Below are 25,248 nucleotides of genomic sequence, written 5' to 3'. Positions count from 1 at the left end.
GAACGGGGTTTCACTGCGGGGAGCGGAACAGTTAATGAGTTGTTGTGACATGTGTAATTATCACCACGAATGCCCTGGTCCTGGCTGAACTGGTTAGATGGCCTGTTTGTTCTTAGCACTTCCTTTAACCAGTTATTCTGAGCATGACTTTGTCTTTCTTTTTTGTTTTAGCCCAAGGCCCAGATGCATGCCTTTTGTGTATTGATTTTTCTTGCTGTACAGAGCTACAATATCATCCATTAAAATATCATCTTACATTTTATGTCCTAAATTGATCTCCTGTTACAGTCGGGTTTAAGTGTAGATTCTGAGATGAGAAGTAGAAAGTACAGGTCGTCGGTCGTGTCTAGGAGACCTGGAGATGTCCTTCTGTCTGAGCTTTTGGGAGCACACCTCCTCCTGGGTTCTCTACTCCACAGTCTCACCCGTTGATGTCTTCTCTATGTTCTGGTTTCCTCTTACTGGAGGGTAGTCTCACAGTGTTGTGAGTCAGGAGTCACAGCTGGGTGTGAGCTCAGCTGGGTGATTCCTGTGACCCAGGGGGCGCTGACGGGGGTCTATTAGCTGACAGAGGGGCTGCTCTTCCTGGTCCAGGTTGGTCTGGCGCTACACAAGGGAGGCCAGAGGCGGGCGCCACTGGTTCTGTTAGCTCAGCGCCTCCACGCGGCTCTGCAGCCTCGGGCGGCCCGAGTGAGGGGTCCACTAATCCAGGTGGAAGTTTGTGTGGTCGAGCCTCTGATGTCAGAGGGCGTCCCTTCCACCAGGTTCCCTGGTCGGATCACTCAGAAGCCCATTCAGATGCCTGGGGAGGCACACAGACCCCCTTTTCTGTGAGAAGAATGGAAAGGAAGCTGTGGCTGTATCTGCAACACTGGGGTTTTTGTAGCCTTCCGCCCTAAGCCCTCTTCTCCACGTACACACTTGCCCCTGGTGATGCTGTTTAGAAACCCGGGTTGAATAGCATCTTTATACTGTGATTCCCAAAAATATGCCTCTAGATTGGATCTTTCCCAAAGCTTAGATTCTAATGTTCAGCCTACCACATATTCCCCCCTGATGCACAGTCGCCTCAAACTTAATGCAGTCTAGCAGAGGTGTTTCCCTCCCCCACCCCCAACCCAGGGCTCTTGATTTGTACTCTGTAGACTGGCTGGTTCCATGCCCAGCTTTCTCCATCTCAGAAAATGCCACCAACATCCACCCAGTAAGTGTGACATTATATCCGTCTCCTTCTTTCAACTATGCATCCTGTCCCTAAGCAAGTCTTAGCAGCTCTCCCCTCCAAAATACCAGACCCACCAGTTCCTCCTGTCAGTGTCCACCCCAACCCCGTCTCTCCCATGGGCTCGTACCCCCGTTTATAGCCCCTCCGGTCCCTTCTCCACAGCTACCAGTGATCTTCCAGTGTCAGCTGGGTGACCCAGGGCCCCACGTTAAGGCCCTCGGGTGAGATTTTGCTGCTCTCTGAAGGCTACCAGGCCTCATCTGACCTGGTCCCCCTCTGCTCCCTAAGCCCACCCACCATCACTCTCCTCCCCAGTCCAGCTGCAGGCCTCCTTTCTGCTCCTCCTCCCTGCGGGCCTTTGCACGGCTACTGCCTCTGCCTGGATGGACCTTCCAGCAATTCCAGCAACTACAGTTCATTCTCCAAAATTCAGGCCCCGCCTCTCCTCCTCAGCCACTTGATATTACGCATTGTCCCTCTCACACCATCACCAGGCTCGTTTATTTCCTTTTTAGAAAAGACCGCAGTCTGTGATCGTATCATTTATTATCTATTATTGTTTCTCTTCCCTTCTAGAATCTGATAGCGATCAAGTCCAGGGACCGGAACTGTCCCTAGAACCTCCCCAGGGCTGGTTTTCAGACTCCATGAAGGTGGATCCTGTCCTTTGGCTACTGCCCACGTGCAAAAGGACATGAGATTGACCTGAAGAGACAGGTCAGAAAGTTCTGGTTGAGAATTTCATATTTGTAGATGCACTTTTTGCCTTGCAAAAGGATTTTTTAAACCGGTCACTCTCTTTCTTTCTTTCCTTGAATGTTCGGTAGAAAATGTAGGGTGAGTTCTTTTCCCCAGCTTTTCTGTCTATAAAATGCAATAGCCACAAATTTTTATGTACAACAAGTTATAAAAAAAATCTAACACAGTAGGTAACACACCCTTTCCACCCCAGGACAGTTCCAAGGTCACACCCAGGCCTAGTGAGTGGGTTCTTGTGGCCTCAGCCAACAAGGGATCCTGAGGTGGGCAGATTGCCCAGGACCTCTCTCTCAGAAGGACTGGAAAGATTCTGCAGCAATTCAGAAGAGCTTACATTCTGCTTAAATCCAGCAAATTAGAATTATTTCCCTGATTTTTCTTTGGGATTCTGCCCTTTCTGTTACCATCTGACCCTGTTCTCAGGTGATGACCCTCCCACACTACTGCACTGGTGTGGCTTCAGTGCATAGGAGGAAGCAAACATCAAAGAGAGATCAGACAGATTCTCTGTTCCTTTATTTTCCTTTTTTTTCCAAAATTAGGTAGTATGTTTACATAATGAGGAGAAAAACTTGTGTTTAGAGATTTCGAAACGACATTCCATAAATGACCAAAAAGACCGAGAGAGATACCTGTTTAGGGTTTTATTATGACGGTGGCTAAAAACACAATATTTCCCTGCCTGACTTTTTAGCCCTAGGAGTTGGTGTGCTTAGTGTAAGTGGGAAGCTCACAGAGCCCCTGCCTGGTGCTGATGTCATGGTGCCGCTGAGCGTGCGGGGATGGAGTGTGCCTTCTTCCTTCGGCTTCCTGGAGGAGGGTGGACGGATGGCAAGATGACTGCTCGGGTGCAGTCCCTAGAAAACAGCCAGGAAAGGCTTCTTTGAAACAGGACTAGTGGTTTAAGAGGATGACTGTGAAATGTTCTGCTCTTCATGCAGTTCTTAGAAACCAGGATAAAACTGAACTGAAACTGGAGACAGTTTCATCTGGAGCACATTAGTCTATAATAATGGTTCTTCTGTGTTTGACTTTTGTGAGCAGAAATTATTTTGGAGAAGTGACTTTTCCGTGCTCAAAAGTGCTCTCAGACTTTTAAAGGTCACTTTTGATGTTAATGCGCCTGAATGTTTGACCCATTCCCCCTCTCTCTCCAGTAGGGCACCGGTTCTCAGGTTCCGGGGTGGCCCACGCACCAGGAGTTTTAAGTGCGCCCGGCGGGCTGGCAGGGACACTGCGGTGGAGGACCACTGAGGCCCAAGCACTGTGCGTGTGGTGCTGCTTGAGGACAGAATTTGTCCACGCTCCTAAGGACCCTGGCATTTGGGGCTGAGACGCCCAGCTGACGAACAAGCCCGGAGGGGTGCCTCTGTTTAAGGATCGTGACTGAGGGCTGAGGTGGGGCCCGAGCTGGAAGGTGGTAGGAGCAGACTCTGGTGTATTTTCTATCGAGCGTGTCCACTCTTCAAGCCTTGACAGCTGAGGGGTCTGGACACTGAAGAACCCTCTGATGAGAACTCACAGGACTGACTAGATGTGGTACGTAAATCATACATTTTAAAGCTGAGTGGTTTTTTTTCCTATCGCGGTTTATCACAGGATGTAGAATACAGTTCCCTGTGTCCTTCGGTAGGACCGTGCTGTTTGTCCATCCTGTACATAGTAGTCCCAGACCCCCAGGCCATCCTTCGGCCACCATCCCTCCCTCTTGGTGACCACAAGTCAGTTCTCTGAGTGTTTCTGTTTCGTAATGAGTTCCTCTGCGTTGTGTTCTAGCTTCCACTTACAAGCGATATCATGATATTTGCCTTTCTCTTTCTCACTTGCATAGTGTGAATCTCTAGGTCCATCCCTGTTGCTGTAAACGGCATTCTTTTGTCCTTTTTTGTGGCTCAGTGATCTCCCACTGCATATACGTGCCACATCTTTCTCCATTCATCTGCTGATGGCCATTGAGGTTGCTCCCAGGTCTTGGCTGCTGTGATAGTGCTGGCAAGAACATACGGGTGCATGCATCATTTTGAATTCTAGTTTTGCCTGGATGTATGCCCAGGAGTGGGATTGCTAGGTGATCTGGCAACTCTGGTTTTGTGAGGAACCTCCATACTGGTTTCCACGGTGGCTGCAGCAGTGAACACTCCCACCAAGAGTGTAGGAGGCCCCTTTTTGCTACACCCTCTCCGCATTTATTTGTAGACTTGTCAGTGACGGGCATTCTCACCCGTGTGATGTTTTCACTGTAGTTTTGATTTGCATTTCTCTCATGATTTCTGATGTTGAGCACCTTTCCATGTGCATATCGGCCATCTGTACGCTGTCTTTGGAGAGATGTCTGTCTAGGTCTTCTGCTCAGTGTTGGGTTAGGTTGCTGTATTACTGTTGAGTTATATGAGCTATCTGTAAATTTTGGAAATTAAGCCCTTGTTAGTAACATTTGGAAATATTTTCTCCCAGTCCATAGGTTGTCTTTTTGTTTTGTTTATGGTTTCCTTTTGCTGTGCAACAGCTTATACGTTTGATTAGGCCCTATTTTATTTTCGCTTTTATCTCTATTGCCTTGGGAAACTAACCTAAGAAAATATTGGTGTGGTTTATGCCAAGAGAATGTTTTGCCTATGGTCTCTGCATCTTATGGTGTCATGTCTTATATTTAATTCAGTCTTTAAGGTCATTTGGGGTTTATTTTTGTATCTGGGATGAGGGTCTGTCCTAACTTCATTGATCTACATGTGACTCTCCAGCTTACCCCACATCTCCAAATGGTCTTTCTATAACTGGGCATCAGGTGAAGCTGGAAGTTTATAGCATGAAAATAAAAAGTTTTAAAAGAAAAGCCACCTCCAGCCGATGTTCCAGGTGAGTGTTTAAGTGTCTTTAAAGATGTCTGTACAATGTACCCAAAGAACCTTCCTGTGCTTCACTGCGATCATGGGATTCAGGAATGTTAGAACAGGAAGGGACCCTCTCAAGTCAGAGTGACCTTGACCTGCTTACTGTTACAGGTTAAAAGCAGATGTTTGCATGGTGAACTAACGCCGTGTCATAAATACGGTGTCTTCACTTTAGAAAGACTGGTCTCAAACAGAGCCTCTCTTTACATTTTGGAAGACTTACGTACAGGTAAATTAACACTAACTTGTGATCATGGCCTTTCCTGTAAAGAGCTGGTCGTTATGTCCAAATATTACCTTAGGCCTGTGGGAAAGTTGGCTTCACTTTCATCCTTGCAGTGGCTCTGGCAGCTGGTGAGGGCTCTGAGACACTGGGGTTTGGGGTTGTTCGTGGAGAGGCCGCAGGTGAGGGAATCGTGACCTCCTGTGTGAGCCCTGAGCAAAGCCCCTCTTTATGGCCAGCCCATCCTCTCAGGGAAGAACACAGTTGATTGCAGGCTCACCGTGACTGAAAGTAGAACTCATTTTGCTCTGATGACATTGAGATTTGTCATCTTAGGCACTGAAAACTCCTTTTCCCAACTTCTCTACAAATGAATGCCCTCTAATATTTTGAGATTTCTTCAGAAAAAAAAATGCTAAAATTTTATTTAATAAAAATTAAAGTCAAATTTCAGTTCACAGTGCACCCTGCTTGTTGGACTTTGCTGCCATCAAACAGCCACCTTCCAGACTCGCTGTGGGAATCCTGCCTCTGGTTGCGGGGTGTGACTGGGATCGCGGAGGTGACACAGGGCCGCCTGGTGGGCAGGACGGGGCTCCTCATCAGGGAGTCACCTCCTCACCTTCCTGATTGGCAAGAAGACAGCGGGCCGAGAGGGTCTGGAGTTGGGATTTCTGGCAGCAGCCGATGCACCCAGCTTTGGGTGAGGGGCTGGAATAGAGCGGCTGGTGTAGGTCCCTGGGCACCCGGCTCTCAGGCCACAGGGGCTGTGTCTCCTTGCTTGAGGCGGCGTGTGATGAGCGTGCCCAGGGCCCCGAGCGGGATGCACATGGTGGAGGCGGCCACAAGCAGCCCGATGACGGCCAGGGCATGGGGCGGGTAGTCCTTGGTCACCAGCTGACCCTGAGGAGAGAACCCGAGTGTCAGGAGACGCCCCCCCAGTGGGAGGAGGAGCGTGTCCGTGCCCCTCAGTGAACACAAGCAGCGTGCTTGCTGTTTGGGGCTCCCTGTGAAGAGCGACCATGGGAATGATGAAGGCTTGTGTTCAAGGCAGCAACAGCGGCACCGAAGGGCAGGGGCTCCCCTTGCCCAGTGCTGTCCCGTTGGATTGCCCCCCATCGGACACAGGTGGCCCCTAGGAATGTGGCCAGAGATGAGAGGGCTGGATTTTAAATTTTATTTAATATTAATGAGTTCAAACCACCCCCATGTGGATTGTTAGCTACTAAGTCCAGTAACACAGCTCTCGTCTCGAGAGAAGGGTTGACGGACTTAGTTGGTAGGATTTGTGGTATTTCCCTAAATGCAAAATTGATGACAAACCAGTTGAGGCCCCAAAGCCAACAAACGCTGCCTTCCCACCAAGGAGCCAGAGGACGCTCGAGTCGAGGGAGCCTGCTGTCAACCAACGTACGTACGGTGTGTAAACCAAGACGCCGCGCCGAGTGTGGCTGTGGGAAGCAGCCCACAGGCGTCTGTTGCTCTTTATGTTCTCTGTCTCAGATGCAGAAAAAGCTTTGACAAAGCTCATCACTCACTCACAGTAAAAACGCTCCAGAAAGTAGTCAAAGAGGGAACTTTGCCCAACATCATAAAGGCTATAAATGACAAACCCACAGCAAACCTCATTCTCAGTGAAACCCTGAAAGCATTTCCGCTAAGATCAGGAACGGGCCAAGGACGTCCCTCCCACCATGCTTATTCCACAGTTTCCTCCCATTCCCTGTTTTGGGGGCTTCATGTGAGGTGCTGTTTTGTAGACCTGCTTTGTATTTGTAGATGAAGATACTAGTGTTCTCTTTTCCATGTAAACAGAATAAATTGCCCTCTCAAATTACTATTTCTATGACTTTATAACAGCCTCTTTCGCTCATAATCGGGGAAAGGGTATATTGTGTATGTTCAGTCTATTCTTCTGAAATCGTTGCGTATGCCCCCTTAATGACTTTGTTCCCCCTCTTTTTATTTCCTGTTAGGAATTAGAAATTAAGAAAATGTCCAAGACTGGTAATAAGCTTGCAGAGTTCCAGCCAAACAGCTTGTACATCTGAGGAAACAGCAAGCACTTTGGCTCTGAGTTCACGAATCACTTCCATGTCCACACAGAAGGGATGCATTCCCAGATGCTGAGAGCAGGAGCAGTGTCTGCTACAACAGTAGTGGGAACCTTTATATCCATAACTCTATGACTTTTTCTGAGATACTTACTTTTAACTTTTTGTACTGGAGTGAAGCTGGTTGACAGTGTTGTGATAGTTTCTGGTGGAGAGCCAAGGGGCTCAGCCATACGTACATATGTATCTATTCTCTCCAGACTCCCTTCCCATCCAGGCCGCCACATACCACGGAGCACAGTGCCCTGTGCTGTGCACTAGTAGGTCCAGTCCATATAGTTTTGGAAGTCCTAGCCACAGTGATCAGAGAGGAAAAAGAAATACACACTGGAAAAGAAGGTGAACGATCACTCTCTTCTGTGTATCGTAAATCATCTGCAAATCCTAGAGAGCCACCAGAAAACTGGTGCTAATCAGTAAATCTGTTACAGTTGCAGGACACAAGATTAATGCACAGAAGTCTCGCATCCCTGTACACTAACAAAAGATTGGAAAGAGAAACGAAGAATTCCATTTACCATCACAACAAAAAGAATAAAATCCCTAGGAATAAATCTACCTAAGGAGGCAAAAGACTTGTACTCAGAAAACTATAAAACAGTGATGAAATCAGAGATGACACAAACTAATAGAGATCTACCGTGTTCTTGGCCTGAAAGACTCCATACTGTGAAATGACTACATGCCCCAAGCAAGCCACAGACTCGCTGCAATCCCTGTCAGACTACCAAGGACATCTTCACAGAACTAGAACGAAACATTCCACCCTGGGAAACACAGAAGACTCCAATTTCACAAATTACTAGAGAAATGAGAACTACAGTGAGGTATCAGTGGGAGAGGAGGATGGAATGAATTGGGAGATTGGAATTGACATATATATAATACAGCGTATAAATAGATAACTAATGAGAACCTGCTCTGTAGCACAGGGAGCTCTACTCAGAGCTCTGTGGTGACCTAAATGGGAAGAAAGTGCAAAAAAAAAAAATGGATATATGTATGACTGATTCACTTTGTCATGCAGCAGAAACTAACACAACATTGTCAAGCAACCATACTCCAATAAAAACTGAAGAAAGCAAGGACCTGGATGATGATTCCCCGCTGTGACACACAACCGCCCCTGTTCTGGAGAGGCAAGGAAGACCCCCGAGGTGGCAGGTACCTGGGCGGCGTCCCAGGCCTGGTACCGCAGGGTCCCTGTGGTGATGTAGTCACTCAGGTAGAAGATGAAGAGGCTGATGATCAGCAGCGGGCTCACGCCGCCCCACATGGCCTTCCAGTACCAGTTCAGGGCGCGTCCAGTCATGGCCTTGAGGTCGCTTTCAAATCTGTTCGGAGAGCGGGGAGAGAAAGTCTGGATAGTCCGTGCTGTTGGAGGCAGGCGGTCCAGGCCATGGAGCCCTCTGTGCTCAGGAAGCTTCTGTGCTGGGCACTACCGGTGCTTGAACACGACCACGGGGAGAGGGGTCCTGGGGGAGGGCAGAAGGGCACAGGCTGCCACCAAGAGGGCAAAGCGACCGCCCCCAGGGGAGTGGACATCAGGGACGTGCCTCTGGTGCCAGCCTCCAGGTAGAGGCTGCTGCTGTAGACAGCAGGGCAGCGCCCAGCACCAGCAGGCACAGAGGGCCTGCTGAGACGCCCACGAAGCCGTCCTCAGCCCCGGGGGGCCCCGAGGGCAGCCCTGCCCCGTCCCTCCCGCCCTGCAGCCCACCACTGTGGTGTCCGTGTCTGCGGCCCCTCTCTTTGTTTCTCATAGCTTGACCCTTGCCTGAATTTAGACATAGCCTGACAGTGTCTGTCTTACAGTAGACTGGAGAGGCTTCTCCGGGATTCTGGAAACTACATGTGGAGAAAGTGCTGGGAGTCGTGGCCTTCGTGGGTGCGTTTCCCATGCAGCCCTACCTGCTCAGCCCATACAGGTAGCACACGGCGACCGTCTCCGCCAGGACGATGAGCAGCAGGGACAGCGTGGCAGCGTAGTCGTTGAAGATGTCGAACCAGTAGCTGCCAGCCTCCATGGTGAACAGCATGCCGATGGTGCAGTTGGCGAGGCACACCAGACCTGGGACCACAGGACCCCCTGCTCACCCGCCTGTTCCCCCAGCTTCCCGTGGGGCCAAGGCGGTGGGAGGTGTGTCAGCAGGACTTCCTGACGCTCATTCACGGAGGGGTCTGGCAGAGGACACCTGACCCAGTGTAGAAGGTAAAACGGGGCACTGATGTCTAAGTGGTCCCACCCGGGCTGTGGGCCTGCTTATGTTGTTTATCCCAACAACTCAACCTCCGAGCTCAGGGGAGGTGAGTTAGCGGGGAGGAGAGTTGAGCTGCAGGACTCCCAGTGGAGGCCTGACATCTGACCGGGGAGAGGGGTAGAGAGGGGAAGAGGAGAAATAAATGCTGACCGAGATCCCATGGCGCCTTAGGCATTTGTCCCTTCGGCTCCTGAAGGCTATGAGTCAGGTAGCGGGAGTTGAGCCCCCTTTTATAGGGTGGGGGAGCCAAAGCTCAGAGATGTCGGGTAACTTTGCCAACATCACACAGCACGAAAAGCAGCAGTGATGGAATTCAGACACCCCCCAAAAAGTATGAGGCCCTAACGCTGCCCCCTCGCCGTCCACTGCCACCCGCCATGAGCCCCACCGGTGTCCCGAGGGGAGAACAGGCTGTGAGCCGTCGGGGAGCTGCAGCCGCACAGTGCTGGCTCCTGAGAGGAGAGATGCCAGCGGGCGCTGACAGGAGCAGAGCTGGGTTGGGGCTGGAGGGCCGTTGTGGATGTGTTGGAATGGTGTCATCAGAGGCAGGGCTTGGGGGGCCAGGGCCCTCCAGACACTGAGGATTGGAGAGGAGTGGATGGGTGGTGGAGTGAAGTGGAGAGGCATGCTTGTCCACCAAGAGCAGAATGGGCAGATATGTTGTCGTGTGTGGGCTGTCGATGGATTTTTTTCACAGAAAAGAGATAGATGATTACTGCTTGCCACAGAGTGTATGGATGTGAGAGGTGGACTATAAAGAAAGCTGAGCGCCGAAAAATTGATGCTTTTGAACTGTGGTATTGGAGAAGACTCTTGAGAGTCCCTTGGACTGCAAGCAGATCCAAGCAGTCCATCCTAAAGGAAATCAGTCCTGAACATTCATCGGAAGGACTGAAGCTGAAACTCCAATACTTTGGCCACCTGATGCGACAAATTGACTCATTGGAAAAGACCCTGATGCTGGGAAAGATTGAAGGTGGGAGGAGAAGGGGACGACAGAGGATGAGATGGTTGGATTGCATCACCGACTCAATGGAGATGAGTTTGAGTAGGCTCCCGGAGTTGGTGATGGACAGGGAAGCCTGGAGTGCTGCAGTTCATGGGTCGCAGAGTCAACGGAACTGAACCAGAGTGGATTTCACAGACTGAGTTTGAATGACGACGACAGACAGACAGGGTAAGTACAGTGTGATTTAACTGACGTGCAGTGTGAGAGCAGGAGCAACCTCAGAAGGCAGCATTCGGAGCAGAGGTGGCTGCTGGGGGTGGGGCGTGCTGCCTGGACAGCAGCGGGAAGGGGCTCTCGGGTGAGAGAAAGGCTCTGTACCTTGACTCGGTGGTGGTTCACTGAGAGTGTATTTAAGAAATGTACAAATTGTCGTCATTATTCTTGGGTCAGCACAGACAAAAGCATGTTCTCTGAATGCCTGGAGAGCTTGGAGGGCCATGTTGGGGAGTCTGGCCTTTGCTGAAGGTTGGGGTGACTACCTGACTTGCCCATGATGTGGAGGGCCAGACGTGGAGTGAGTTACATTCCCAGAGCGCCTGACAGAGCTGTGGCAGGACTCCTGGATGCGGCAGTGACTCAGGGAGCAGGTGCGTCCTGAGGACAGCACCTCTGTTCGGCCCCCCGAGCCCCACCGCCTTGGTGCCTGGCCCACTCACCGGAGATGGCCTCCTTGGGCAGGTAGCTGGAGATGACCTTGCTGTCCGTCAGAGGGGTGAGGATGGCAGCCGTGTTGCCCAGCATGCTCCCAATGCCCAGCAGTAGCAGCATGAAGAAGTAGAGCACCGACCACAGCTGAGATACCTCCATGTTTTTAATGGCCTCCGTGTAGACGATGAAAGCCAGGCCAGTGCCCTGAACGGCCTATGCGAGGCAAGAACATAGTTACACACCCAGGGAAGTTAGGACTCCTCAACACTCCTGCTGTGAGTGACCAGGCTCCCAAGAAATTACTGCAGGACATGAGGGCCAACTGGTGACAAGCCTGCGCCAAAGCGTGAAGAAGAGTGAACTTGTGTTTTCCTTTTTAAAAATCCCTGAAAAGATGCCCAGTATCTCCAGGGCTTAGAGAAAGGCAGGTGAAATCAACACCGAAGTATCTCCTGGCACCTGTCATCAAAGAGATGACACAGAACATCTGATGGGGAGGGTGTGGAGAAAAGTGACTCTGAGGAAGGCGTTTGTGGAAGGCTGAGTGGCTCACCGTATGCAGAGAAGTGACGAGGTCCTTAGGGAAGGAAAGGTGCAGCGCCCTAAAGCCCTGGCAGTCCCACTCCCGCTTGCATGTGGGGAGAGGAGACCATCATTCGAAAACACACACGTAAGCACTCTACTGGCCTTTGCCCATCTACCTGCAACAGGCAAGGCGTGGAAACTACCAGAATGCCCAGCGACAGAAGAAAGGATAAAGAAGATGGGCTCAGATAAACAACAGACTGCTACTCAGAAAACCGAATGACAGCACAGCCTGACGACAGTCTGGATGGACCTGGACAGGATCTCATAGCTAGAGTAGGTTGGACAGAAACACCAAGCACATACGATACCACTCATAGGTGGACACTTAACAGCAGGGAACTAACACACTGAGGAAATGGAAACAGCCAGTTTCAGGAAAGAAACTGAGTGTTTCTAACATGGCTAATGTGGAGGGTGGAGAGGGAAATTAGGAGGTGGGGTTCTCAGTACACACACACGCTGGTACTCAGGTGTGTGTGTGTACATATATATATGTATGTGTGTGTGTTATGTATGTATCTGTATCTTAAATAGACAGTAAACGAGGGCCTACTGTAGTGCAGGGATAATTGTACTCACTCACAAATGACTATCTCCCCAAATCCAAAGATAATGTGGTCCTTATATATGTGATACTGAGTCCAGTTACTAATGATCTCAACATGGCACTGTTAATTGTACTCTAGGAGATGATAAAAAGTGAATTACTTTAGAAATACTCTTTTCCATTCAGGAATACACAGTTCGAGACGGGATCATATTCTGGAACCTGAAGTGGCCGTGACGCCTCAAGAAAAAGTCATGATTCCCCTAAGTGGGGAGAAAGTGACAGCCTTCCATGGAGGCCACAGCAGACCTTAAGTGCCTGGTAAGCCCTGGATGGGACCCAATCAGATGAGCCTTCCTGCAGGTACAGCAAACCTCCTATGGCTAAAGGATGGTGTATCCCAGGGCAGAGTGAAAAGTCACCCAGTCTTCATGGCTCCTGGAGCAGAGGTGCTTTGCCCTCCTTCTTAGAGTTCCTGAACTGCATGCCACTGGTGCAGGCCTTGGAATCGGTCTTGAACTTCCACGGGGCGAGAAATGAGACCCACCTTGGGTGCCTATTGGGGCACTTTTGACCTGATTGACATCCCAGGAACAAGGCTTTGTCCCAGACTCTGTTACCCGGGAGACCAGAGTGGGAATGAAAAAGTGCTGCCGCCTTGTGGCCGCCTGTATGAACGGCAGCCTCCAGCGCTATGCTTCTGGTTACTTTATATGCACAAGGCTCCGGGGGCTGTGCGTGGCCACAGCTCCCAAGAAATCTACTGCAGGAGGTGAGTCCATAAAAAGTCAACTGGGACAAACTGGCGACAAGCCAGCGTCAGAGGGTGAAGTAGCGTGAACTTGCGTTTTTTTTTTTTAAGGTCCCTGTAAAGATGCCCAGTATCTCCTGGCATCTGTCATCAAAGAGACGACACAGAATATCTGGAGAGGGTGTGGAGAAAAGTGACTCTGAGGAAGGTGTTTGTGGAAGGCTGAGTGGCTCACCGTATGCAGAGAAGTGACGAGGTCCTTAGGGAAGGAAAGGTGCAGCGCCCTAAAGCCCCGGCAGTCCCACTCCGGCTTGCATGTGGGGAGAGGAGACCGTCGTTCAAAAACACACACAGGCGCTCCATTGGCCTTCGCCCATCTACCTGCAACAGGCAAGGCATGGAAACTACCAGAACGTCCAGCGACAGAAGAAAGGATAAAGAAGATGAGCTCAGATAAACAATGGACTGCTACTCAGAAAACCGAATGACAGCACAGCCTGACGACAGTCTGGATGGACCCGAACAGGCTACATAACTCAGTCAGACAGAAAAAAGCCAAGCACAGACGATGCCACATACAGGTGGACACCCAAAAGCACTGAACCAACACACCAAAGAAATGTAAACAGCCAAAGGAGCAAGATGGGGCGGGTGGAGAGGGAAATTATGAGCTCCGAGTTCACAGCTGCACACTGATACGCCTGTATTTGTCTACATATTTAAGATAGATGATTTAGGAGACCCTACAGTGGAATACAGACAACACTCTTCACTCTGCAAATAACTATGTCCCAAAGAATCCAAACAACAGTCATTCCATGTACATTTGAATCTGAGTCCAGTTCCCATTCAACTCAAAACTTGAATTCACTTTAGAAATGCCCCTTCTTTTCCATTCAGGCCTAACTGGTCTGGGCTGGGGTCCTATCTTGGAGCCCTGAGGTAGCTTGGATCCCAGGTTTGACAGTGGCTGTTTCTAGGATCAACAACCTTAAAACCTATGTTGAAAGTGAAGTCACTCAGTCATGTCTGACTTTTTGTGGCCCTAAGGTAAAACCTATGTTTCTGGGTACTTAATAAGCAAAAGGCTTGAAGGGTGTGAAAGACCACAGCTTTCATGAAGTTTTGTAGGAGGTAATGGAAGAAAAATTTTCATAAGAGTCTGCTTGCCACATGCCAATTTCAAAAGGAGAAAGTTCACTCAACCTGTGTTTTTCTTTTTAAAACCCCTGGTTGGGTGGAGGGCATCTCTAGTGCTTAGAGAAATGCAGATAAAATCTACAACGAGGTATCTCTGACACAAATCATCAAAAATCCTACAAACAATACATGATGGAGAGGGCCTGGAGAAAAGGTACCCTGAGCAAGGTATTCGTGGAAAGGTAAATTGCTCAGAGCCAGTATAGAGAGAAGTAGAGAAGCTAGTTAAGAAAGGAGAACTACAGCTCCTCACATCTGGTCATGCACTTACTTTTATGTTCAAAGAGAAGATCAACAGTGAAAATCACACACTCCTTCCCTTGGCCTTCTCCCATCTACCTACAATGGGCACGGCATGCAAACTATTGTCCAGCGATAGTAGAACAGACAAAGATGACGTATGTATACATCTTATACAAAGACGACCCCATGTATACAACAGACTTACTCAGGAAACCAAACTGCAACACGCCATTGACAACAGCATGCCTGGACCTGGAGAAGACCTCACTAACTCAGGTAAGTCAGAGAAAGACCAAGCTGATCATATCACTTCCAGGTGGAAACTAGAAATGAACCGAACTGAACTAATTGACAGGGAAATGTAAACACCCACCCTCAGGAAAAAAATGCAGAGTTTCCAGTGGAGCATGATGGCGAGGTTGGAGAGAAAAATCATGGTTAGACTGAATATGCCTACATACAAACAAATGTAAATAGACAGTTAATGAGGCCCTACTGCATAGCACAGACAACTCTACTCGCTCTACAAACACTGTCACAAAAGAAAAATCGGTCCTTGTTTATGTGAACTTGAATCCAGTTCCTATTGAACTCAAAGACGATACTGTAAATTGACCATATTCCAGGAGAAAATAAAAATTCGATGTAAAAACACCTCTGTTTCACTCAGGCTTAATTGATTCTGGTTGGGCTCATCTCCTGGAGTGCAGAGGTGGCTTGGATCCCTATTTTGACAGTCAGGAGCCCCAGTGACCAGGGGAGAATGGGACAGCCAGCATACAAGCCACCTTGGACCTGTAGTACCTGGTCTCCTCTGGATGGGACCGTGATCTCTAAATACAGTCGAGCCATTCTGCAGGCAAACCATGAGCCATCCTACAGGTAAACCAAGTCTCATACAGCTAAAGGGTGGTGGACTCCCTGGGCAAGGACAGCAAGCCCCCAGTCTTCATGGCTTCTGGTGAATAGGTACCTCTAGCCTCCTTCCTTACAGTCCCTCAGTTGCATACCACCGGCGCAGGTGTTGGGATCTGTCTAGAAGTTCATGGAGCCAGGAGAAATGAGACATAAGCCCTTGGGCGTCTGTTAGGGCACTTTCCACCTGATTGACAAGCAAGAAACAGGACGTTCTCTAGACTCTGGTTACCTAGGTTACCAGAGAGCTGATGCAGAAGTGCTGCCGCCTTGTGGCTGTTTCTAGGAGCAACCGCCTTAAACCTTGTGCTTCTGGGTACTTAACATGCAAAAAGGCTTCAGGGGCTGTGAAACACCATAGCTCTCAAGACATTGTCTGCATGAGGGAATCAAAGACAAATTCAAAAAGGGAAAGTTCACTCAACCTGGGTTTTCTTTTTAACACCCCTGGGGTAGCGGGGGGAGGGCATCTCTAGTGCTTAGAGAAATGCAAATAAAATCTACAAGGAGGTATCTCCTGGCACCAGTCATTAAAGAGAATACACAGAATATATGATGGAGGGGCCTGGAGAGAAGGGACCCTGTGCAATGTCTACGTGGAGAGGTAAATTTCTCACAGCCAGTATGGAGAGAAGTAGAGAAGGTCCTTAGGAAAGGAAAGGTACAGCTCCCTGAAGATCCGGCAGTGCCCCTCCTGCTTGTCTGTCCAAAGAGAAAACTACTGACAACAATTACACATGGAGTCCACTGGCCTTTTCCCGTCTACCTACAACAAGCATGTCAACTCCCCATCTATCCACCGACAGAATACACATGAAGACGTGCACCATCCATATGATGGACTATTGGATCAAAAATGAAATCCCTCTTTACAGCAACGTGGATGGAACCAGAGGTGATGATACTAGTCAAGTTTGACAGATAATTACAACTATTATATGATACCATTTATAGACGTAACTTTAAAATGGATATGGGGGGGGCGGTCCTAACATGGCAGAGGAATAGGACAGGGAGACCACTTTCTCCCTCACAAATTCATTGAAAGAACATTTGAACGCTAAGCAAATTCCAGAAAACAACTTCTGAATGCTGGCAGAGGACATCAGGCACCCAGAAAGGCAGCCCATTGTCTTCGAAAGGAGGTAGGACAAAATATAAAAAGAGAGACAAGAGGTAGGGACGGAGATCCATCCCGGGAAGGGAGTCTTAAAAGAGGAGAAGTTTCCAAACACCAGGAAACACTCTCACGGGCGGGTCTGTGGGGAATCTTGGAATCTCAGAGGGCAACATAACTGGGAGGAAAGATAAATAAATAATTAAACCCCACAGATTACGTGCCTAACGGCAACTCAGTCGCCACCAGCAAGCGGGGGCTGAACAGGGAGGGTTGGCTGCATTGCTCAGGGTAAGTAAGGACTGGGCCCGAATGCCCTGAGGGCAATCTGAGGGAACTAACCTGAGATAGCAACCCCAACTGTGGGATAGCCAGAGAGAGAGGAAGGAAAAGAACTATCCCGCGAAAAGCCCTAACCTGAGGCACTGCCAGGCCGGCTCACAGAACAAAGGACTGAGCGAATACCAGAGGAGAGCTAGCCGGCTGCTGACCGGCGCATCCTCCGTCAGAGACGAGCGGGGTTGGGGGGTGGGGCAGCTGGAGCTGGAAAGGGGCAATCGCGGCCCCAGAGAGGCATCCTCTACCAAACTGCAAGCAGGCTCCGTTGCTGACCAAGAGTTCTTGGGATTCTGGATGGTTGACCTCCGCCTGTAGGGTTGCAGCCAGAGATCAGCTCCCCAGAAGAGACACACGGCACACCTGAGAAGGTGCGCCCATTGTACACCCAGAAAACCGAGCGGCTGGGACGGGGGAGGTGATAAGATGCACCCCCCACCTGGGGGCAACTGCACTCGCCAAGCACCTGGTCACCTGAGCTGCTCGGACTGGGAAGGGCACAAAACGCAGGCCCAGCTGAGTCTGCACCTTTGTGGAGTACCCGAGAACCTGAGCAGCTTAGACCTGGAAAGCACATGCAGCCCAGGGCCCACCTCAGACAGTTCTTGGCAGAGCAACCTAGAGCCTGAGCAGTGTAGACCATGAAAGCACACACGCTGTGAGCAGGGGCAAATCCGGTGCGGCTGAAACACTGCGAGCACTCCCCACACTCGCTGGTGATAGTTATTTGCAGGGTTCCTCCCTCCCCACAAGTGAGCCTAAATAAGTGACCACCACCGCCCCCTTGTGTCAGGGTGGAAATTAGACACTGAAAAGACCAGCAAACAGAAGAGGCTAAAATAAACAGAGGGAACCGCCTTGGAAGTGACAGGTGCAACAGATTAAAACCCTGTAGTTAGCACCGACTACAGTGGAAGGGGCCCTTAGATCTTGAGAAGTATAAGCCGGATCAAGGAACTATCTGAAACTGAACTGACCCCACACTGTCCACAACAGCTCCAGAGAAATTCTTAGATATATTTTTACTATTATCATTTCTTAAATTAAAAAAAATTTTTTAAGTCCTCTATTATGCCTTTAATTTTCATTTTTATAATATATTACCTTGCAAAAAAAAAAAAAACTTTTTAAAGCAAACTTCATATATTTTATAATTCTTTGTAACTTTTTTTAATATTGTATTTTTGAGTCTAACCTCTAGATTTTTAATCTTTGCTTTTTGGTATTTGTTATCAATTCTGTACGTTTAAGAACCCAATCTTCAGTACCCATTTTTATTTGGGAGTGTGATTACTGGCTTGATTGCTCTCTCCCTCTTTTGACTCTCCTTTTTCTCCACCAGGTCGCCTCTGTCTCCTCCCTCCCCCTTCTCTTCTCTACACAACTCTGTGAAGCTCTTTGTATGTTCTGGGCTGTGGAGAACACTTAGGGAATTGATTACTGGCTAGCTTGCTCTCTCCCCGTCTGATTCCACCTATTCTCCTCCTGGTCACCTCTATCTCCCTCCTCCCTCTTCTCTTCTCCCTGTAACTCTGTGAACCTCTCTGGGTGTCCCTCACTGTGGAGAAACTTTTCATCATTAACCTAGATGTTTTATCATTGGTGCTGTATAGAAGCTTGAGGCTTGTATAGCTTGAGGCTACTGTAAGAATAAGACTGAAATCCAAAGGCAGGAGGCTTAAGTCCAAATCCTGAGAACACCAAAGAACTCCTGACTCCAGGGAACATTAATTGATAAGAGCTCATCCAAAAGCCTCCATACCTACACTGAAACCAAGCACCACTCAAGAGCCAACAAGTTCCAGACTAAGATATACCATGCAAATTCTCAAGCAACACAGGAACATAGCCCCAAGCTTCAATATACAGGCTGCCCAAAGTCACACCAAACCCACTGACCTCTCGAAACTTATTACTGGACACTTCATTGCACTCCAGAGAGAAGAAATCCAGCTCCACCCACCAGAACACCGACACAAGCTTCCCTAACCGGGAAACCTCGACAAGCCACCCATCCAACCCCACCCACAGCGAGGAACCTCCACAATAAAGAGGAACTGCAAACTGCCAGAGTACAGAAAGGCCACCCCAAATGCAGCAATCTAAACAAGATGAAAAGGCAGAGAAATACTCAGCAGGTAAAGTAAAAGGATAAATGCCCACCAAACCAAACCAAAGAGGAAGAGATAGGGAACCTACCTGATACAGAATTCAGAATAATGATCGTGAAAATGATCCAAAGTCTTGAAAACAAAATGGAGTTACAGATAAATAGCCTGGAGACAAGGATTGAGAAGGTGCAAGAAAGGTTTAACAAGGACCTAGAAGAAATAAAGAGAGTCAATATATAATGAATAATGCAATAAATGAGATCAAAAACACTCTGGAGGGAACCAACAGTAGACTAATGGAGGCAGAAAATAGGATAAGTGAGGTAGAAGATAGAATGGTAGAAATAAATGAAGCAGAGAGGAAAAAAGAATTAAAAGAAATGAGGACAACCTCAGAGACCACTGGGACAATGTTAAACGCCCCAACATTTGAATCATAGGAGTCCCAGAAGAAGAAGACAAAAAGAAAGACCATGAGAAAATACTTGAGGAGATAATAGTTGAAAACTTCCCTAAAGTAGGGAAGGAAATAGTCACCCAAGTCCAACAAACCCAGAGAGTCCCAAACAGGATAAACCCAAGGTGAAACACCCCAAGACACATATTAATCAAATCAACAAAGATCAAACACAAGGACAAATATTAAAAGCAGCAAGGGAAAAACAACAAATAGCACACAAGGGGATTCCCATAAGGATTACAGCTGATCTTTCAATAGAAACTCTTCAGGCCAGGAGGGAATGGCAGGACGTACTTAAAAGTGATGAAAGAAAATAACCTACAGCCCAGATTACTGTAGCCAGCAAGGATCTCATTCAAATATGAAGGAGAAATCAAAAGCTTCACAGACAAGCAAAAGCTGAGAGAATTCAGCACCACCAAACCAGCTCTCCAACAAATGCTAAAGGATCTTCTCTAGACAGGAAACACAGAAAGGGTGTATAAACTCGAACCCAAAACAGCAAAGTAAATGGCAATGGGATCATACTTACCAATAATTACCTTAAACATAAATGGGTTGAATGCCCCAACCAAAAGACAAAGACTGGCTGAATGGATACAAAAACAAGATCCCTATATATGTTGTGTACAAGAGACCCACCTCAGAACAAGGGACACATACAGACTGAAAGTGAAGGGCTGGAAAAAGATATTCCACACAAATAGAAACCAAAAGAAAGCAGGAGTAGCAATACTCACATCAGATAAAATAGACTTTAAAACAAAGGCTGTGAAAAGAGACAAAGAAGGTCACTACATAATGATCAAAGGATCAATCCAAGAAGAAGATATAACAATGATAAATGTATATGCACCCAACATAGGAGCACCACAATATGTAAGACAAATGCTAACAAGTATGAAAGGGGAAATTGACAATAACACAATAATAGTGGGAGACTTTAATACCCCACTCACACCTATGGATAGATCAACTAAACAGAAAATTAATACGGAAACACAAACTTTAAATGATACAATAGACCAGTTAGACCTAATTGATATCTAAAGGACATTTCACCCCAAAACAATGAATTTCACCCTTTTCTCAAAGGCACACGGAACCTTCTCCAGGATAGATCACATCCTGGGCCATAAACCTAGCCTTGGTAAATTCAAAAAAATTGAAATCATTCCAAGCATCTTTTCTGACCACAATGCAGTAAGATTAGATCTCAATTACAGGAGAAAAACTATTAAAAATTCCAACATATGGAGGCTGAACAACACGCTGCTGAGTAAGCAACAAATCACAGAAGAAATCAAAAAAGAAATAAAAATATGCATAGAAATGAATGAAAATGAAAACAACCCAAAACCTATGGGACACTGTAAAAGCAGTGCTAAGGGGAAGGTTCATAGCAATACAGGCTTACCTCAAAAAAACAAGAAAAAAGTCAAATAAATAAGCCAACTCTACACCTATGGCAACCCACTCCAGTACTCTTGCCGGGAGAATCCCAGGGACGGGGGAGCTTGGTGGGCTGCCATTTATGGGGTCACACAGAGTCGGACACAACTGAAGCAACTTAGCAGCAGCAGCAGCTACACTGAAGCAACTAGAAAAGGAAGAAACGAAGAACCCCACGGTTAGAAGAAGGAAAGAAATCTTAAAAGTTAGGGCAGAAATAAATGCAAAAGAAACAAAAGAGTCCATAGCAAAAATCAATAAAGCTAAAAGCTGGTTCTTTGAGAAGATAAGTAAAATTGACAAACCATTAGCCAGACTCATCAAGAAACAAAGGGAGAAGAATCAAATCAACAAAAGTAGAAATGAAAATGGAGAAATCACAACACAGAAATACAGGAGACTACTATCAGCAACTATATGCCAATAAAATGGACAACTTGGAAGAAATGGACAAATCCTTAGAAAAGTACAACTTTCCAAAACTGAACTAGGAAGAAATAGAAAATCTTAACAGACACATCACAAGCACGGAAATTGAAACTGTAATCAGAAATCTTCCAGCAAACAAAAGCCCAGGTCCAGACGGCTTCACAGCTGAATTCTACCAAAAATTTAGAGAAGAGCTAACACCTATCCTACTCAAACTCTTCCAGAAAATTGCAGAGGAAGGTAAACTTCCAAACTCATTCTATGAGGCCACCATCACCCTAATACCAAAACCAGACAAAGATGCCACAAAAAAAGAAAACTACAGGCCAATATCACTGATGAACTTAGATGCAAAAATCCTTAACAAAATTCTAGCAATCAGAATCCAACAACACATTAAAAAGATCATACACCATGACCAAGTGGGCTTTAAACGAGGGATGCAAGGATTCTTCAATATCTGCAAATCAATCAATGTAATACACCACATTAACAAATTAAAAAGTAAAAGCCATATGATTATCTCAGTAGATACAAAGCCTTTGACAAAATTCAACATCCATTTATGATAAAAACTCTCCAGAAAGCAGGAAGAGAAGGAACATACCTCAACATAATAAAAGCTATATATGACAAACCCACAGCAAACATTATCCTCAATGGTGAAAAACTGAAAGCATTTCCCCTAAAGCCAGGAACAAGACAAGGGTGGCCACTTTCACCACTACTATTCAACATAGTTTTGGAAGTTTTGGCCATGGCAGTCAGAGCAGAAAATGAAATAAAAGGAATCCAGATTGGAAAAGAAGAAGTAAAACTCTCACTGTGTGCAGATGACATGATCCTCTACATAGAAAACCCTAAAGACTCCACCAGAAAATTACCAGAGCTAATCAATGAATATAGTAAAGTTGCAGGATATAAAATCAACACACAGAAATCCCTTGCATTCCTATACACAACAATGAGAAAACAGAAGGAGAAATTAAGGAAACAATTCCATTCAGCATTGCAATTAAAAGAATGAAATACTTAGGAATATGTCTACCTAAAGAAACAAAGGATCTATATATAGAAAACTATAAAACACTGATGAAAGAAATCAAAGAGGACACAAATAGAGAAATATACCATGTTCATGGGTTGAAAGAATCAATATAGTGAAAATGAGTATACTACCCAAAGCAATCTATAGATTCAATGCAATCCCTATCAAGCTACCAACGGTATTTTTCATAGAACTAGATCAAATAATTTCACAATTTGTATGAAAATACAAAAAACCGAAGATGGCGGAGGAATAGGATGGGCAGACCACTTTCTCCCACACAAATCCATCAAACAAACATTTAAACGCTGAGTAAATTCCACAAAACAACTTCTGAGTGCCGGCAGAGGACATCAGGCACCCAGAAAAGCAGCCCATTGTCTTCGAAAGGAGGTAGGAAAAAAACATAAAAGACAAAAAAAAAAAAAAAAGACAAAAGAGGTAGGGACAGAGCTCTGTCCTGGGAAGGGAGTCTTAAAAAGAGAGAAGTTTCCAAACACCAGGAAACACTCTCACTGCCGAGTCTGTGGTGAGCCTTGGAAGCACAGAGGGCAACATAACAAGGAAGAAAAAATAAATAAATAATTAAAACCCACAGATTAGGAGCCCAACGGTAACTCCCCCAGTGGAGAAGCAGTGCAGACGCCTGCACCCGCCACTAGCAAGCAGGGGCTAGGCAGGGAGGCGCGGGCTGCATTGCTTAGAGTAAGGACTGGGCCTGAATGCCCTGAGGGCAATCTGAGCGAACTAACTTGGGCAGCAAACCAGACTGTGGGATAGCTACCACGTGAAAACTCCTAACCTAAGATAGCACCAAGCCTGTGCGCAGAACAAAGGACTGAACAAAACTAGCCAGCTGCAGACCATTCCGCTCCGGTGACAGGCAGCCAGAGCCGGAAGGAGGCAATTGCAGCCCCAGAGAGACATTATCTACCAAACTGCAAGCAGGCTTCTTTGCTAACTAAGACTTCTTGGGGTTCTGGACAGTCAACATCTGCCTGAGAAGGTGCGCCAGTTGTACAGCAGAAAACCAAGCAGCAGGGATGGGGGAGGCGATAAGTCGCAGCGACTGCGCTCGCCAAACACATCATCACCTGAGCTGCTCGGACCTGGGAAGGGCACAAGACGCAGTTCCAACCAAATCTGCACCTCTGAGGACTACCTGAGTGCCTGAACCTGAGCAGCTTAGACCTGGGAGGTGCATGCAGCCCAGGGCCAGCCTCGGACAGTTCCCGGCGGAGCAACCTAGAGCCTGAGCTGCCTGGGCAGGGAGGGTGCACGCACCGTGAGCAGAGGCAGGCCCAGTGTGGCTAAGACACTGCGAGCACACGACAGTGTTATTTGTTTGCAGCGTCCCTCCCTTCCCACAGCGCGACTGAACAAGTGAGCCTAAAAAAGTGTCCACCACTGCCCTCCTTGTGTTAGGGAAGAAATCAGACACTGAAGAGACCAGCAAACAGAAGAAGCTAAAATAGAGGGAACCGCCTTGGAAGTGACAGATGCAATAGATTAAAACCCTGTAGTTAGTACCGACTACATAGGAAGGGGCCTATAGATTTTGAGAAATATAAGCCGGACCAAGGAACTATCTGAAAATGAACTGACCCCACCCTGCCCACAACACCACCAGAGAAAGTCCTAGATATATTTTTACGATCATTCTTTTTTTTTTTAATTAAAAAAAATTTTTTTAATCCTCTATTACTCCTTTAATTTTCATTTTTATAACCTACTATTACTTTGCAAAAAAAAGACCCTATTTTTTAAAGCAAACTTCATATATATATATATTTTATAATTTTTGTGACTTTGTCTTTTTTTCTTCTTCTTTTCTTTAATATTGTATTTTTGAAAATCCAACCTCTACTCTAGATTTTTTAATCTTTGCTTTTTGATATTTGTTATCAATTTTGTACCTTTAAGAACCCAATCTTCAGTACCCATTTTTACTTGGGAGCGAGATTACTGGCTTGACTGCTCTCTCCCCCTTTGGACTCTCCTCTTCCTCCACCCTGTCTCCTCCTTCCACCTCTGTCTCCTCCCTCCCCCTTCTCTTCTCTACCCAACTCTGTGAATCACCAGTGTGTTCCGGACAGTGGAGAACACTTAGGGAACTGATTACTGGCTGGATCTCTCTCCTTTTGATTCCCCCCCTTTTTATCCTCCTGGTCACCTCTTGTCTCCTTCCTCCCTCTTCTCTTCTCTGTATAACTCCGTGAACATCTCTGAGCGGTTCAGACTGTGGAGCGCACATAAGGAAGTGATTACTGGCTAGCCTGCTCTCTCCTCTTTTGATTCCACCTCATCTCATTCGGGTCACCTCTAATTCCCTCCTCCCTCTTCTCTTCTCCATGTAATTCTGTGAACATCTCTGGGTGTCCCTCACTGTGGAGAAACTTTTCATCTTTAGATGTTTTATCATTGGTGCTGTATAGAAGAAGTCTTGAGACTACTGTAAAAATAAGACTGAAAACCAGAAGCAGGAGGCTTAAGTCCAAAATCCTGAGAACACCAGAGAACTCCTGACTCCAGGGAACATTAATCAACAGGAGCTCATCAAACGCCTCCATACCTATACTGAAACCAAGCACCACCCAAGGGCCAACAAGTTCCAGAGCAAGACATATCATGCAAATTCTCCAGCAACACAGAAACACAGCGCGGAGCTTCAATATACAGGCTGCCCAAAGTTACTCCCAAACCATTGACATCTCATAACCCATTCCTGGACACTCCATTGCACTCCAGAGAGAAGAAATCCAGCTTCACCCACCAGAACACCAACACAAGCTTCACTAACCAAGAAACCTTGACAAGCCACCTGTACAACCCCACCCACAGTGAGGAACCTCCACAATAAAGAGAATTCCACAAACTGCCAGAAAACAGAAAGGCCACCCCAAACTCAGTAATATAAACAAGAT

The 25,248-nt window shown here is 47.1% G+C and overlaps 1 protein-coding gene and 1 long non-coding RNA gene across 12 annotated transcripts in view; one reads left to right on the top strand and one right to left on the bottom strand.

The window, feature by feature from the left end:
• Nucleotides 1-2,483: 2,483 nt before the first annotated feature.
• Nucleotides 2,484-25,248, bottom strand: part of SLC6A20 (solute carrier family 6 member 20) — a 58,955-nt gene continuing 36,190 nt past the window's right edge. For 8 of the 11 annotated variants that reach the window (XM_086368430.1, XM_086368432.1, XM_086368435.1 and 5 more), the window contains 4 exons: nt 11,136-11,340; nt 9,121-9,280; nt 8,381-8,546; nt 2,484-6,001 (listed from right to left, as the gene is read on the bottom strand). In XM_086368430.1, the coding sequence (XP_086224556.1) occupies nt 5,852-6,001; nt 8,381-8,546; nt 9,121-9,280; nt 11,136-11,340 (681 nt within the window). In that variant the 3' untranslated portion in view covers nt 2,484-5,851. Of the gene's footprint in view, nt 6,002-8,380; nt 8,688-9,120; nt 9,281-11,135; nt 11,341-13,143; nt 13,395-15,720; nt 15,748-25,248 lie in introns of those variants that run through there. The other 3 variants (XR_015151778.1, XM_086368437.1, XM_086368438.1) reach the window with 3 other exon arrangements.
• Nucleotides 9,280-13,436, top strand: LOC147348629 (uncharacterized). The gene is made up of 3 exons (XR_015151782.1): nt 9,280-10,647; nt 12,449-12,583; nt 13,125-13,436. It is a non-coding gene; the product is annotated as an uncharacterized LOC147348629 (long non-coding RNA).

The sequence above is a fragment of the Bos grunniens genome, chromosome 22 (genome assembly GCF_055505025.1).
Source record: "Bos grunniens cultivar Pamir isolate PY7600 chromosome 22, Bosgru_T2T1.0, whole genome shotgun sequence".
NCBI classification, from domain to species: Eukaryota; Metazoa; Chordata; class Mammalia; order Artiodactyla; family Bovidae; genus Bos; species Bos grunniens.
This window is presented reverse-complemented; position numbering and strand designations above follow the sequence as displayed.